Here is a 15,239-nt window from a genome sequence, read left to right as displayed (position 1 = left end):
ACAGCCTTTGCAAATGATCAGTGACAAAACTTGGTGGTTTATAATTTGGAAAGTATACGAATTTGGTAGCCCTTATTATTTAGTTTGCTCTGATAATTTCAAAGGGAAAAGTCACAAAGTGTACAAGAACTGCAGAGAATAGGTCAATCAATTTCTAGGAATTAAGGCTAGATCATTCACCATTAAAATAATAGATCACATTCCTCTACTTTTATTTCGCATATCATCAGCATAGCTTTAAATATCCTAAGATTGCCTTGTCAGGTAAAATTATTTTTCAATATTGTCTATCAAGACCCTTCAAAATTTTACATTCAATGAGCACTTCCCCTAAACTCTGGGAATAAGGTTTTACCTTCAGCCTTTTGTAGGATAAGCCCACTGACAACTGCACCAGCAAACTCCTGCCATGCTTCCTCTAAAGCTAGTTGTTTTTTTCCCCCTAGGCCAAGGAATCTAATACTATGATTGACCTGCAATCTCACAGGAAAAACTAAGAACCATCATAATTAAAATAAAATCTTTTACTCATAGGCATCACTTTGTGGTAAAAGGTCAGCTCAGTCCAGCACATTCAGATTTAGTCTCTCAAGCTTACTATTTCCTTCACTATCATCCATAATTATATTCAAACTCCATGCTTTTATCCACATCTTTATCCTTTCGCAGTTTTTGCACCCTGCTCATAAATTGCAGTTCTAAGATTGTGCAAAATAATGAATTGCAATATTTCAAAAATAACTTCACAAAATTACATTAATTTTACAGAAACAGTCCTGAGACAGAAACTTACCTCTAGTCCATCTGGTGATATTTTGAGGTATTCACTAACATCGTTGCTATTCAACATTGCATTAATGTGGCTGAGATCTACCTTCTCATAAGTGAACTGCCTTTTCGGTTTCAAAACTACATTTAAAGAACAAAAATTATTAGGCAAGGCACGTAGCATTAAGAGGAACAATACCCAACGTCATTATGCTTTTAGATTAGCAGCAAGCAGCAACTCATATCATTCTGTATGAGGATATCTTGTGCTGCCAAAATGAACCATTAGCTTTGGTGATACATAATTGTTCTCATCACAATTTAAGTGCATGAACACACCAAGCCCTCCAAAATATTTTCATTTGTTCGATGACAAGCATATTGGAATTTGCAAAACTCAAATATCAACGTGTGCCTAATTGTCACTTTTTAAGACTGTGGGACTCATAGCTTGTGCAGACAAGCAATTCCATTGCCACCCTCGTTAAGATTACTAAAAGGAACCTCTTTCATAGATTGTAGTTCACAGCAGCTACTGAATATTTTAAGTGAACTTTGTTATATTTGAGTTTTATCATTGCTTAACAAGTGAGAGTAGCTCAGCATGGCTGTCTTTAGGTCAAGACTATCAAAGATGAGAGGCATAAACTCAAGATCGCAAACTGTGAGTATGATTCACTGATTTTTAATTATGGTTCTTTATAGTGTTACGAACGTGCCACAACTCTGAGGGGCCGAAGGGTACAAAGTAGCCTCCTCCTTTTTGAGAATCACAAGATCGCTATTAATTCAGGTCTGGGACCCAGGAAATGAGAGAGAGACACGCAGAATCCACAAGGGTTTGGAATGTGTGTCCTGGCCTCAGCAAGGCGGAACCATTGATAACGGCCATTGTCTCTTGGAGACGGAATTGTGTATTGAGTACTGTACTATTCACTGAAGCCCTCAGGGAATGACCAGAGTGGGCTGGTTGAGGGATTGCATCATCCCAACCTGATTGACATCTGAGACCCCGTGAGTAAGGATAAAAGAGGGTCTGGGGAACAACCCCTTTAGACACACCAGGAGAAACGTATGAGACCGGTGGAGGCTTGTGTGTGTGTCCATCCTTGCCCGGATGACAAGTCTTCCACGGAACGGCCTCGCTAAAGGACGAATACGGATCAAGAGCGGATAAAGGAAAGCTGGCAAGTTTCTATTCTCAAAACCTCTCTCTCTCTCCAACAATTGAAAACCCAGCGGTCCCCAAAGGCTGAAGCCTGTATGAACTGAATGAACTGAGTGACTTTTATATTTCCATCGGACAATACATTATCCCCTAGACAACGATTGAGCTATTTCTTATTGATTATTATGATACCCGCACTCTTAGATTTAGTATTGACGACGTATATTATCTGTATGTTTGCATTGATATTATTTTTGTGTATTTTTATCAATAAATACTGGTAAAAATAGTACCATCAGACTTCAACAGACCTCTCTATCTTTGCTGGTAAGTGACCCAGTTACGGGGTTCGTAACAATAGAGATGTTTAAATCGAAATGTAGATGGGTGTTTTTCACCAGTTTAAGCAACTACTGACTTGAGCACCTAGGAATCCAGTTCCATGGGCTGAAAGGGAAAAACTGGTAAAGGCTCATTCTGACCCATTGTTGCCAGCAGTCCAGAAAGCTTACTCCTAAACTTTAGAAATTAAAAAAGAATGGATTTATGAGCTGAGAAGAGGAGCTATCTGCTCAGAAGCTTTGCCCAATTATAATTGTTTGCTATTTGTGTCAATTAAAATGGTAGATGCATCATTGCTATCATTTGTCAAACAATTCACTTCTGCAACAGGCTGAATGATACAGCAGAGAATTACATTTTTACTTGTCCCACACCTGTAAAATGAGGTGAAATAAATGGGGGAGAAAATACATATGCAAATTTAGAGAAGAAAATCTTCCTTCAATAATAGTTAATTGCAGACTTCAATTAAGAATTTAGTTTCACTTGGCACGCAAGGGTGGGTGAAGTTGAAGGAAACAGAAATAAGACCAAATCATCTTTCATGTTAGAATTTGGATGTAATTATGAATAGGAGTTTAAGATCTGCAAGAAAAATAAACTTTAAGATGAAAATATTACTAAATATGCAGCAAAGTTAAACCTGTTACATTAATGATTATTAAAATATGTAGCAAACATTTACAACAATTTTTATCCAAATTTTGTGATTAGGTTGCACAAACCTGGCTGCATGGACTTGGAATGAATACGTCCAAAGATAGAGGGTGGTAGCAGATACGAGCATATTTTGACTGGGTCAGTGACTAGTGAAGTTCTGATCTTTATAAATGATTTGGATGAGGAACTGGTGGGACGGTTAGTCAATCTGTAGATGACATGAAGGTTGGAGGTGCCGTGAGAGCACAGAAGTCTGTTGCAGGTTACAAAAGGATAGACGGGATATGTATTTGGGTGGAGACATGGCAGATGGAGCACAAAATGGAGAAGTGAGAAGTGATATACTTTGTAAGATTCAACTGAAGGCACAGTACAAGGTTAGTACGGACTGATCTTAGGGTTCAGATCCATATATCCCTCAAAGTTGCCATGCAAGTTAATACGGTGGTTAAAAGGGCGTATGTTATGCTGGCATTCATTAGTCCAAGGGATTGATTTCAAGATCCACAAGGTAATGCTACAGCTCTATAAAACTGGCTAGATTACACTAGGAGTTTGGGGTTCTAAAATTTAACTGTCATTCATTCTTTAGGGGTACTCCTCTGTTTTCGTGGATGGTTGTGAAGAAAAAGCATTTCAGGATGTATATTGTATACATTTCTCTAACATTAAATGTACCTTTGAAACCTTCAAGTATTGTGTTTAGTTATGGTCACCTCGTTATAAGAAGGCTGTTGAAGCTTCAGAGAGGGTGCAGAGATTTACCAGGTTGCTGCCTGGATTACAGAATATGCCCTGTGAGGAAAGGCTGTGCAAGCTACGTCTTTTCTCTTTGGAGTGTGAGGATAAGAGGCGACTTGACAGAGGTGTATAAGATTATCAGGGGCGTAGATAGTGTCCAGTCAGCAACTTTTGCAGGGTAGCTATGGCCAATACCAGAGAACATCCATTTAAAGATAAGTGGTGGAAAGCTTAGGGGAGATGCAGAGGTAGTGTTTTTTTTTAAAAGAGTGGCGAGTGCCTGAAACACACTGCCTGATACAAAAGGGGCACTAATGTGAATCTTAGATAGGCACAGGGACGTAAAAAAATGGACTGTTCAAGTGGGAAGGGTTAGATTGATCATTGATCAGGAAGGGGTTAATATTCACTGGCACAACATTGTAGGTCAAACGGCCAGTAGTGTTCTGTACTGTTCTTGCTCTAAACCAGAACACTCCAAAATATTACATGCTAGAGGTACACCATGCCAGATTAGTGGACCTATGGAATAGAAACTATTGGGTGAATGCAAACTTTTAATTCCCCTTTTGCAATCTACAGCTAGAACAGGTGTCTACATGGAGAATGTTAGAAAACATTGGACCATGGATCAGATTAAACTGAGCAATGCTTAGGGCCAGACACATTTACCAAAATTTCTATTCCATCCTTATCCACTGGCTTGGGAAGTGAGCTTTCCAAAAGTTGCAGATAGGGAAAGAGGGATGTCTATGAAATACACAAGCCTTTTCAGTTGTAAGAAACAGGACAGACGCACCAGTGGATCATTCCCTACCTGCCAATGCTCATGCATTTCAAAAAGAAGTAGGGGAAATCAAATACAAAAGCAGGAAGGTTATGGCAGCTACATTAAATACTGGCAAGACCATGCCTTGAGTACTCTAACATCATTTCTTAAAGGAGACCAGTGATGCACAAAGTTTTAACAGTTCAGTGAAGGCTTTCTAGCCCAGTATCTGAAATGGCTGTATTAACCTATAGAAAATTTTAGCAAACTAGCTTCGTACCTGCTTGAATAGAAAAATACAAGGCAACCTCACTAAACCAAAAATAAACCATGGTTCTTCGTAGCCTGGACTTGGAGGAGTTACTTCCTGTGAGAGAATCTTGAAGTAGGGTGTCATTACTCAAAATATGGAGTCACTTATTTGAGATAGATAAAATAAGGTTTCTTTACCCTTCTGAGGGAGTGTTTGTGGAACTTTTCCATGGGCGGTGGAAGTACCAGTTTTGAATATTTATGAGAGCTTGGCAGATACTTAATAAGTCAGAAGAAATAAGTTACCATAAGTGGATGGGAATGCAATGCTGAGGCTTTGATCAGCTCATCTATAATCTTGAATGATAAAACAAGCCTGAAGGATAATCGTGTGTGTTCATAGCCCTGTCAGCAGATTTCAAAATTTCTCTGGATACAACTTCAATTTTTACTCCACGTTAATATCAGAATTATTTTTATGTAGCATTGTACTTCGGCACTTTATATCTATTTACTCAGGTTTTAGATATACTGTACAGCAACAATTCTAACTGGCTACAACATCAATAAAATTTGAATACTTTATCCAGGAAAGATTTAGTTCCAAGTAGCACTTTGAGAAAAAATTATGAACTTACATAAATTATCCAGACTCCACTGTGCACAGAAACCAACCTGTCGTTTCAGGTAATCTCTGTGATTAACCCATGATTCCAAAATTAGTAGCTGATCACTAATGTATGATTGAGAGACGGTTAATTTATTTTCACCTGCAATTAAAATTGTGTTATTTCAATAAGTACACTCCTTAAAATTTCAAGGTACTGTACATACTTCAAGACTTACATTTGATAATGCTTGCTTGCAGCTACAAAAAATGTAGTCCTTGTTTTAAAAAGCGCAAACGTTAAGTATAGCAGTTTGCAGCTTTAAAATACTATTTGTTGTACAGCGGTTTGACCATTTAACATTCATAACAACACACATGTCCAAAACTGAAGACTGACTTTACACTTTGTGTCACTATTGTTCAAGGGTTAAAAGCAGCTTTAAATCTGCATAACATTATACCAGGACTTACTATTGATAATTCTGATTGACATTTCACTGGATAAACTGCTAAAACAGCATTTGTTGTGACATGATGCAAGATGGATTGAACAGGTACATAGGAATAATCAAATAACAGAATTGCAAAATGCAAAGAGGGCTTTGAAAAGGAAAAGACATATTACATATTTCTTGGGCGGGTGATGATTAGAATTAAAGACCCTAAGTACCAAACAGTCACTGATGTATTCAATAAGGATTTCAGATTCAGATTGCAGGACATGTTGCTTATTGGCAGCAGCTGGAGGAAACAGGTGGCCAAAACTTTAAGCAGCTTTCTTTAGATAACTAACACATCTAACTTTTATAAGATGAAACAAGTTATAGTACACTGGGAATTTCTAAAGGTATACATGCACATTTTATAGGAATCCTTCAGAAATACTTTGAAATTTCAATGTAAATCATTGCCTTTTGGATTGAAGGGAAACCATCATACAAATATAAATTACTGATGCTGAGTGACAGAGACAGTAACCTTTCAGCACTGTATTCCCAACCATGAATTGGCTGCCATTGGAATCTCAGGCCTACTCATATGCCTGAGCAATCAATGCACTACGGGTTTGTTTCAAACAAAAATACACACAAAGAATGTCTCCCTCAGATCTGTATATTACCAAAAGACTTACTTGTTTGTGCAAACTTCTCCAGGGCAATAAGAGAGAAAAGCATGACCATGGGGTGAGACTCTACATTCTGTAATACAAGAGTCACACAATAAATTCATTTCCATAGATGCAGTGCAGAATTTTTCCTTAGTCTTAATTTAAGTCTTTAATATTATAATATTATCATTTTGGATTCTTTTCTAGGGATGTGTAAGCAAATAACAGAGTCTATAGCTCTATTTGTAAATGGTGAACAGAGACAGTTCCACAATTGCTTGTAGAAATGGACTACCATTTAAAAGTAATTTATTAGTAGAGTTATTTGAAGGAATTCCAAGATTAAGTTCAACTGAAATGATTAAAAGTAGTGCAATACTAATCAACTCTATTGTATTGTTTTCATTATAATAGAATCAAACTTATTCTCAAGAACATATTCTTAACTATTAAGTAAAAATAGTCCAATCTACCCATGCAGGAACATTTTTTAACAAATTATAACTTGCTCAAGAACATCTCCTCAGAACAGATATCCAGTAATTGCAAGAAAATTAGCCAAGTTGGTCTTAGACCAATGCAGCTGGGCCAAGCATTTAATTGGAACTCAGACAAAGTGATACCATGGCAAGAATAGGTGCTAGTGATTATAATCCAGATTCACTTATTAACGATTGAATATTTATTATGTATTGGTCCAGACAAGGAGAAACAGAGGGTCTAGCAGATTTGCTTTTGATCACTCTAATATGGAAAGATGTTTAACTGATGTGTAAAATTTTAAAAAGCAAAATTAAAACATGATAGAAAAATGGAATCCACTCCATTCAATGCATCAAATCTTTTTTTCTTACTTCCAACGTTTAGGGCAAGGGTTAAATGATAGAATTAAATATAGCATGTACACTCAGTGGCCACTTTATTAATTACAGGAGTGGAACCAGGTGTGGTCGTCTGCTACTGTAGCCCATCAACTTCAAGGTTTGCCATCTTGTGCTCTGCGCATCTCCTCTGAGCTTACCCCCTTACCTTAAACGTTTGATATTAGACATTTCAACCATTGGTAAAGGATACTGGCTATTTACTCTATCTATCCCTCTCATAATCGGTTATAGAACATGCCCTCTCTATTCAGGCAACAAACTTGGTAAACCTCTTCTGCACCCTCTTGAAACTCTTGACATACTTATAATTGGGCGACTAAACTGAATGAATACTCCAGGTGGGGTCAATACTGGAATATAACTTCAGAAAGCTGATCTATATCCCACTATATCCTCTGCCAGTCTCCTACGCTATCCACAACATAATCTTCATATCATCTGCAAACTTAAAAAAACCATTGACATTTATCACAAACAGGAGAAGTCCTAGTACGGACCCGCGCAGAACACCACGAGTCACAGTCGTCCAGCAGAATGAGTCCAATCAACCACTACCCTCTGCCTTCAATGGGCAAATCAAATCTGAATACAAACAGCCCATTTACTGTGGATCCCATGCACCCCATCTTCTGCAAGAACCTCCTATGAGAGTCTTTGTCAAATGGCTCACGAAAATCCATGTTGACAATATCTATGGCATTCCAAAGGGGGAAGATAAGCAGCCAATGGTCTTGGTACATATCAGTACCAATGACATAGGTAACATAGGTAAGAAAGATGAAGGGTTCTGAAGGGATTTTGGGAAACTAGCTAGTAAGTTAAAAATCAGGACGTCCAGGGTAGTAATCTCCAGATTGCTGCCTGTGTCACATGCCAGTGAGGGTAAGAATAGAATGATTTGGCAGATGAATGCATGGCTCTAGAACTGGTGCAGGGAGAAAGGGTGCAGATCTCTGGATCATTGCAATCACTTCTGGGAAATATACAACCTGTTCAAAAGAGATGGATAACAGCTGAACCCAACGGAGTCCAATACCCTTGCAGGAAAGTTTGCTAGAGCATTAAAGATTAACACAAATGTGGCTGACAAGAGAAGTCAAAGCCAACATAAAAGCCAAAAGAGAGGGCATACAATAGTTAGTGGGAATTTAAAAGATTGGAAAGCTTTTAAAAACCAACAGAAGGCAACTAAAAAAAATATAAAGAAGGAAATAACGGAATACGAAGGGAAGCTAGACAATAATATTGAAGTAGATACCAGAAGTTTTTTCAGATACATGAAGTGTAAAAGAGAGGCAAGTGTAGATATCGGACTGCTTGGAAAATGATGCTGGAGGTGTAGTAATGGGGGACAAGGAAATGGTGGACAAACTGAATAGTCTTCTGCATCAGTCTTCACTGTGGAGGACACTAGCAGTATGCCAGAAGTTTGAGAATATCAGGGAGCAAAAGTCAGTGAAGCTGCCATTACTATGGAAAAAGTGCTTGGGAAACTGAAAGGTCTGAAGGTATACAAGTCACCTGGGCCAGATGTTTACACCCCAGGGTTCTGAAAGAGGTGGCTGAAGAGATTGTGGAGGCATTAGTAATGATATTTCAAGAATCAATGGATCCTGGCATGGTTCTGGAGGACCAGAAAATTACAAATGTCACCCCGCTCTTTGAGGGAGAGAAGCAGAAGAAAAACTATAGGCCAGTAGTCTGACCTTGGTGGATGGGAAGATGTTGGGAGTCAATTATTAAGGATGTGGTTTCACAGGCACATGATAAAATAGATTAAAGTTAGCATGGCTTCATTAAGGGAAAAGTTAGGCTGACAAATTTGTTGTAATTCTTTGAAGAAATAACAAGCAGGATAAACAAAGGAGAATCAGTGGATGTTGTGCACTTGGACTTTCAGAAGGCCTTTGACAAGGTGCCAGACATGTGGCTGCTTAACAAGTTAAGAGCCACGTTACTACAGGAAAGATGGAGTATTCTTCGACTGATTGGCAAGAGGCAACGAGTGGGAATAAAGGGAGCCTTTTCTGGTTGGCTACTGATAACTAGTGGTGTTCCACAGAGCAATAAGTTGGCACTGCTTCTTTTTTACATTATATGTCATTGACTTGGATGATGGAATTGATGGCTTTGTGGCCAAGTTTGTGGATGATACAAAGATAGGTGGAGTCACAGATAGTGCTGCAAAGAGGATACAGAAAAGCTTAGACAGGTTAGGAGAATGGGCAAAGAAGTGGTCGATGGAACAGTGTTGGGAAGTGTACGGGTATGCATTTTGGTAGAAGAAATAAAAGGGTAGACTATTTTCTAAATGGAGAGAAAATTTAAAAATCCAAGGTGTTAAGGGACTAGGGAGTCCATATGCAGGATTCTCTAAAGGTTAATTTGCAGGTTGAGTCAGTGGTGAGAAAGGGAAATACAATGTTAGCATTATTTTGAGAGGACCAGAATATAAAAGCAAGGCTTTATAGGTCACTGGTGAGGCCTCACTTGGGAGTATTGACAGTAGTTTTGGGCCCCTTATCCAAGTAAGGATGTCTTGACATTGGAGAGAGTTCAAAGGAGGTTCACAAATATGATTCTGGCATTAAAAGGCTTATAAAATGAAGAGCTCTGGGCCTGTACTCTCTGGGATACAGAAGAATGGGGGGGGGGGGTGTTCTCAGTGAAGCCTATTGAATGTTGAAAGGCTTCATTAGAGTGTGGAGAGGATCTTTCTATTTTTTGATTGATTTTAAAATTTCTGTTCAACCAGACAATACACAGACAGCTAAGAACTAATGCTATTAAAGCTAGAAGTCATGAGTATTGAAGGAAATTGACAGATTTTGGATGAGTATCTTTGAGGGGGGCAGAACAGATGAAAAATTGGTGTGTCCTATGGATAGATTCTTGGGGGACAAAGTAGTCAATGGCGCAGATGCAGAGAAAGTTTTTGCTCATGGCTCACTATACAATTTACGATAGTCAAAGGCAAATTTATTGTCATATGCACAAGAACATGTATGCACAAAGCAATGGAAACAGCAGCATCACAGGCATATATAGCATCAGCTGCACAGCATTCATAAGGAACACAAATTACACAAAACAAAAACAAATAACACCTATTGTAATGCAAAGTGGTCATATTGAGACCAATGAGTGATGGGTAGTAGCTGTTCTTGAATCTGGTGGTGTGGGACTCCAGGAATCGGTAACTCCTGCCTCATGGTAGTTGCAAGATGGCACAGCTTAGACGATGAGATCTTTGATGGTAGCTGTTGCCCTCGAGTTGCCTCATGTAAATGATGGTGCCAGTGAGATATTGGGCTGAAGCAACTTCTCATCGTAGCTCCTTGTATTCTTTAATTATTCAGTTAAGATGTATTAATTGATACTAAAACTGCCTAGAAACATCAATGAACATGTTTAGGCAGTGGATGAATTGACTGATCTCCACTAATACATCTTGAATAATCCTGACTTGGATGACAAACTGATATTGCGTACTCAGTATAGTAAGTAATCCAGCAGTTCAGTGTTGCACAACCAAGATGACAAGCAGTGATCTGGCTCGATTTACATCTGTCCCAGAATTGTAGCAATTGCTGGCATTTGTACCTTGGATCCCTGGAATACCACCTATAAACCTTCGCATCCTATTTGCCCAAGATGCTCCTTAAATCATCCACATGGTTCAAACCTTTGGTCATCTATCCTAACATTGCCTTCTTGGTTCAGTCCGGAAATATAAAGTTTCAACCAAAATGAAGCCCATTTAATATCATCTGAGCAGTTTTGCATGAACTACAGTATGTACAAATCAGTGAATAAACACTAAAACTGCTGCCAATTATAATATTAATAGATGAAATAGAACTACTGAATTTGCTCAGTTCATTAAAAATCTTAATAATTAATTCATTGTTCATACTCACCAAACTTTCCAGTAAGTATTCCAAAGTGCCTGGGCTGAGAAGACCAATGCTGGCAGGACCTACAAGTATTGGAAACCTTATTAAAGTAACCTTCTGTCAGAACAATTTAATTGGTTTATCAGAAATTGACTGCTGTACAAAGATTTAGGGAATTTAAGAAATGATCATTCTTTAAATTTCAAAGTTAACTATTACTGTTCTTGAACCTACAAGTTAAAGCACTGCATTAGAAAAACACGATTTTGGGTTACCTTTGACACTTTCCATTCCATGTCACACCCATAATAAAAGCAGCAATTAACCCAAGAATGATGTAATTACACTGCAGAAACACTTCAGGGAGGTTGTGCAATACCAATACAGCCTTCCACTGGACCATTTAAGAGAAACTCAGAATACGTAATTGTACGTACAAAATAACGTTAGTTTTCAATTTGGAAAATACCTATTCAATCTATTCTTCAATGACAGCCATTGTGAAAACAGAAAATACATCTCTGAGAGAACTGATCAGGCTATTTCTGTTTCCTCACCCTTTCTGAAGTACAACATAGTACTTTGCATGATGCTAAAATATTTGAAGACTACTTATTTCCTACCCGTGCTGTAACAATAATGAACTACAGGAGTTAACCTTTATGGATAAAATGCCAGCAGGTTTCCCAGATAATTTTACAAATCATTTAAATAATCAATCACACTGGCATGGTAACTATGGGCAGGAGGGAAGGGAAGAACAACTGATTACATTATCATAAAAATACCACTGAGCAGGGATACTCACAGAAAACAAACAGCTGGATTATTAATTAGATAACTGGGTTTCGAGTTCAAACAAAAGCCAAAGTAACATTTAGTAGTTTTACATAAGCACAAGAGATTCTACAGATGCTGGAAATTCTTCCAAAGCAACACACACAAAAATGCTGGGGAACTCTGCAGGTCATGTAGCATCTCTGGAAATGAATAATTTAGTTGATGTTGCGGGCCAAGACCGTTCTTCAGGACTGGAATGAAAATAAACAAGGAGGGGAGGGGACTAAAGACTAGCTAGAAGTTGATAAGTGATATTTGGTAGCTTTATCCAGATTAGACCTGGCATCCAAATGACTATTTACTTTTATCCACAGGACAACCCCAGGGATTTGATTTTTCACACAAAAAAGCAGGGAAGTACTTTAAAGACCTCTGCAAATAAAATTATAATGATGAACTAAGACACCTCAGTACTGATATGCAGTAATCTTCTACAATCCTAACTCCAAAAAGGGTAGTAATTACTGAAAACATGTCGCTTTTGAAAAGATTCCCTTTCTTCTTCTTAAAGCAGCTCACAGCACCTGCTTAAAGATAAGCAATATCTGCAGGGTTTAAAACAGTCATACGTATTTGAGAAAATTACAGCCAACAGACACTTTGGGAAATTGAGTACTGTAAACAATGATGCCACAAATTTGAAAGCACACATTTCTCTTCCATTTCCATACTTAACCAAACAGACCACTTTGAAAAATATTAGAATAAGCACTAAGAATACATATTGCAGGTTGTGCCCCTATAAAAATTGTGCACAATATACAACTGGATCAGTGTGTGAAAATGTTATAGATATCCTTTGTATTCTCTGTGCAATAGCAGCAATCCTACACCAACTTGTTCAATATCTACCCTCTTCCCCACCCCCCCCCACCAACCCTTCTCACATTGGCAAACCAGACTTGCGTAATGAATGCCAAAGATATTCAATTAGGCATAATTTGGTACTTCAAAAATAACCGCTCCTGACGTTGGAACCTTAGGACTGGTTCTTTCACAATTTACTTCTCTTCCTACCCTGTCCCCCAACTTCCCTCCCCAGTGTTGAATAGCACCGATTTCTACACATTCTGATTTCACAAGAGAATTTAGGAGTAATTCAAGATCTGGACTTTGTATATCCCTGTTGACCATTACCTTCACCCTCTACTGAATGCAAAAGATAGAGAATAAGAATAGTGTCATACCTGCAAGCTTTTCAGCCAGACATCCCAGTACTGCCGTGGTGTTGCGATGTTTAGCTGGATTGCAAGCATCCTGTTTTGCTAGAGATGCACTTAAATTCAACATTTCTGATAGTTTCTGTAATGCATCCTAACAAGGATAAAAATATTTGACATTGTTTTATTAATTTAAATAATTACAAATTGAACAATTTCCATGGAAAAATTTGCTGTTGCAAATGTACTCAATTTACTTAAAATCCCCATCTCCTCAAGTACAAAACTTTGCCAAATTGGGACTAACCATTATAATATACAAAGGTATGCAGAACTGGTAATGATTATGGTTGTGCTATCTATTCTTAAGTTAGTCTAGTTTAAATATATTTTTTATCTTTTGCCCATCTTTTATGTTTACATTTTAATGTGCTAATCTTTAGGAAGTGGTATGCACTTTATAACATGGCTAGAAGGGTGCTGCGGTAGCATAGCGGTTAGTGCAATGTTATTGCAGCTCAGGGCGCTCAGAGTTCAATTGCAGCGCCATTCTGTAAAGGAGTCTCTGCATGCCCCTCCCATGGAATGCATGCGTTTCCCCTGGCTTCTCCTGTTTCTTCCCACAGCCCGAAGACATACTAGGTAGGTTAACTGGTCATTGTAAATTGTCCAGTAATTAGATGCAGAGTTAATCAGTGTTGTGGGGCTGCTGAGGTGGCATGGCTTGAAGGACTGTAAGGGACTACTCCGCACTGTATCGCTAACTAAAATAAATAAAATTAATCAGGAGCTACTCACTTTGGTTGGCAGTGGACACTCATCAAGCAGTAATGTAATGACAGCTGGCCCCAATGGATCTTCTAGAGGGATAACTCTAATCAGCGACTGCACTACTTCCAGCCAGCCTTCATCTGTCACCAAAAAAAAAACCAGAATGAACATTAAATTCGACTCACTCTAAGTCAATTAAATATGCATATTTTCAGAAAGTCTCATTTTCATTTTGGATGATGTTGGGTCTGACTGTTTTGTCATTTTGCTTGTAATTAATTATCTGCTTGTATTTTAAGTAGCCCCAGTGGTTCCCAACCTATTATATGACACAGACCAATACCATTAACCAAGGGATCCATGGACCCAAGGTTGGGAACTCCTGCTTTATATGCATACCAGTTCAATATGCCTTTAATTGTTATACAAAATATAACTCTGGAAAGTTCTGTATAAAGTGAATAATTGTTTTTCTCATTGGTTAACTTTTTACTGCAGTATTGACCAAGTACTTTCTAATTGAACTATTATCTCTAGATTAGAATGGAATTTTCCTCCTCTCTATGAGTATAAAATAGCTGTTTTGTGCTAGGTACCATATTCTTATCCTTGAATCTTAGCTCTCCATGTCACTGTTGTTCAGCTTCCTCAGTTCTATCAACTCATAATAAAACAATTGTGAAGAAACAAGTTTTGTGCCTCATTCCTGACTTCTGAAAAAACCTTGGATTTAAACACCAGAATCCAACAATGCATGGAGGAAACCTGTTTAATTACATATCTCAAAGCCTGGATTTTAAAAAAGAATTTTTCTTTTGAATTCAAATGAGTAGGAACACAAGATTTTTAATGACCTTTGGACATTGTTCAAATTACAGCATCAGCTATATACATATTAGAATCCATTGGTTCTATCTATTTTAAAGCTTTGTGACCAACCACAATACAACTTACTCCAATCACTGAATGATAGCAATGCAACATGATGGATGCTGCTTTCCTATGTCAGCATTTCATATTGATGTGCTCAATGGTTGGGAGGGCTTTACGTGTGATGGACTGGGCCATATCCATCATTTTTTTGTCAGATTCAAGAGCATTGATGTTTCCAACCAAGCTGTAATGCAGCCAGTCAATACACTATCCACTATACATCTACAGAAATCTGTCAAATTTTTAGTTGACATACCAAATCTTCGTAAACTCCAATGGAGTAGAGGCACTCTGACACTTTAAACACGAGGAAATCTGCAGATACTGGAAATTCAAG

The 15,239-nt window shown here is 38.0% G+C and overlaps 1 protein-coding gene across 1 annotated transcript in view; it reads right to left on the bottom strand.

Moving 5' to 3' along the window:
* Positions 1 to 15,239, bottom strand: part of rspry1 (ring finger and SPRY domain containing 1) — a 63,088-nt gene that overhangs the window by 14,126 nt on the left and 33,723 nt on the right. The window contains exons 3-8 of the mRNA XM_073069849.1: positions 13,997 to 14,109; positions 13,226 to 13,352; positions 11,223 to 11,281; positions 6,443 to 6,509; positions 5,339 to 5,470; positions 794 to 909 (exon numbers count right to left, since the gene is read on the bottom strand). Coding sequence (XP_072925950.1) covers positions 794 to 909; positions 5,339 to 5,470; positions 6,443 to 6,509; positions 11,223 to 11,281; positions 13,226 to 13,352; positions 13,997 to 14,109 — 614 coding nt within the window. The remainder of the gene's footprint in view (positions 1 to 793; positions 910 to 5,338; positions 5,471 to 6,442; positions 6,510 to 11,222; positions 11,282 to 13,225; positions 13,353 to 13,996; positions 14,110 to 15,239) is intronic.

The sequence above is a fragment of the Hemitrygon akajei genome, chromosome 17, assembly GCF_048418815.1.
Source record: "Hemitrygon akajei chromosome 17, sHemAka1.3, whole genome shotgun sequence".
NCBI classification, from domain to species: Eukaryota; Metazoa; Chordata; class Chondrichthyes; order Myliobatiformes; family Dasyatidae; genus Hemitrygon; species Hemitrygon akajei.
Note: the sequence above shows the minus strand (reverse complement) of the source record. Positions and strands in the feature narration are given on the sequence as shown.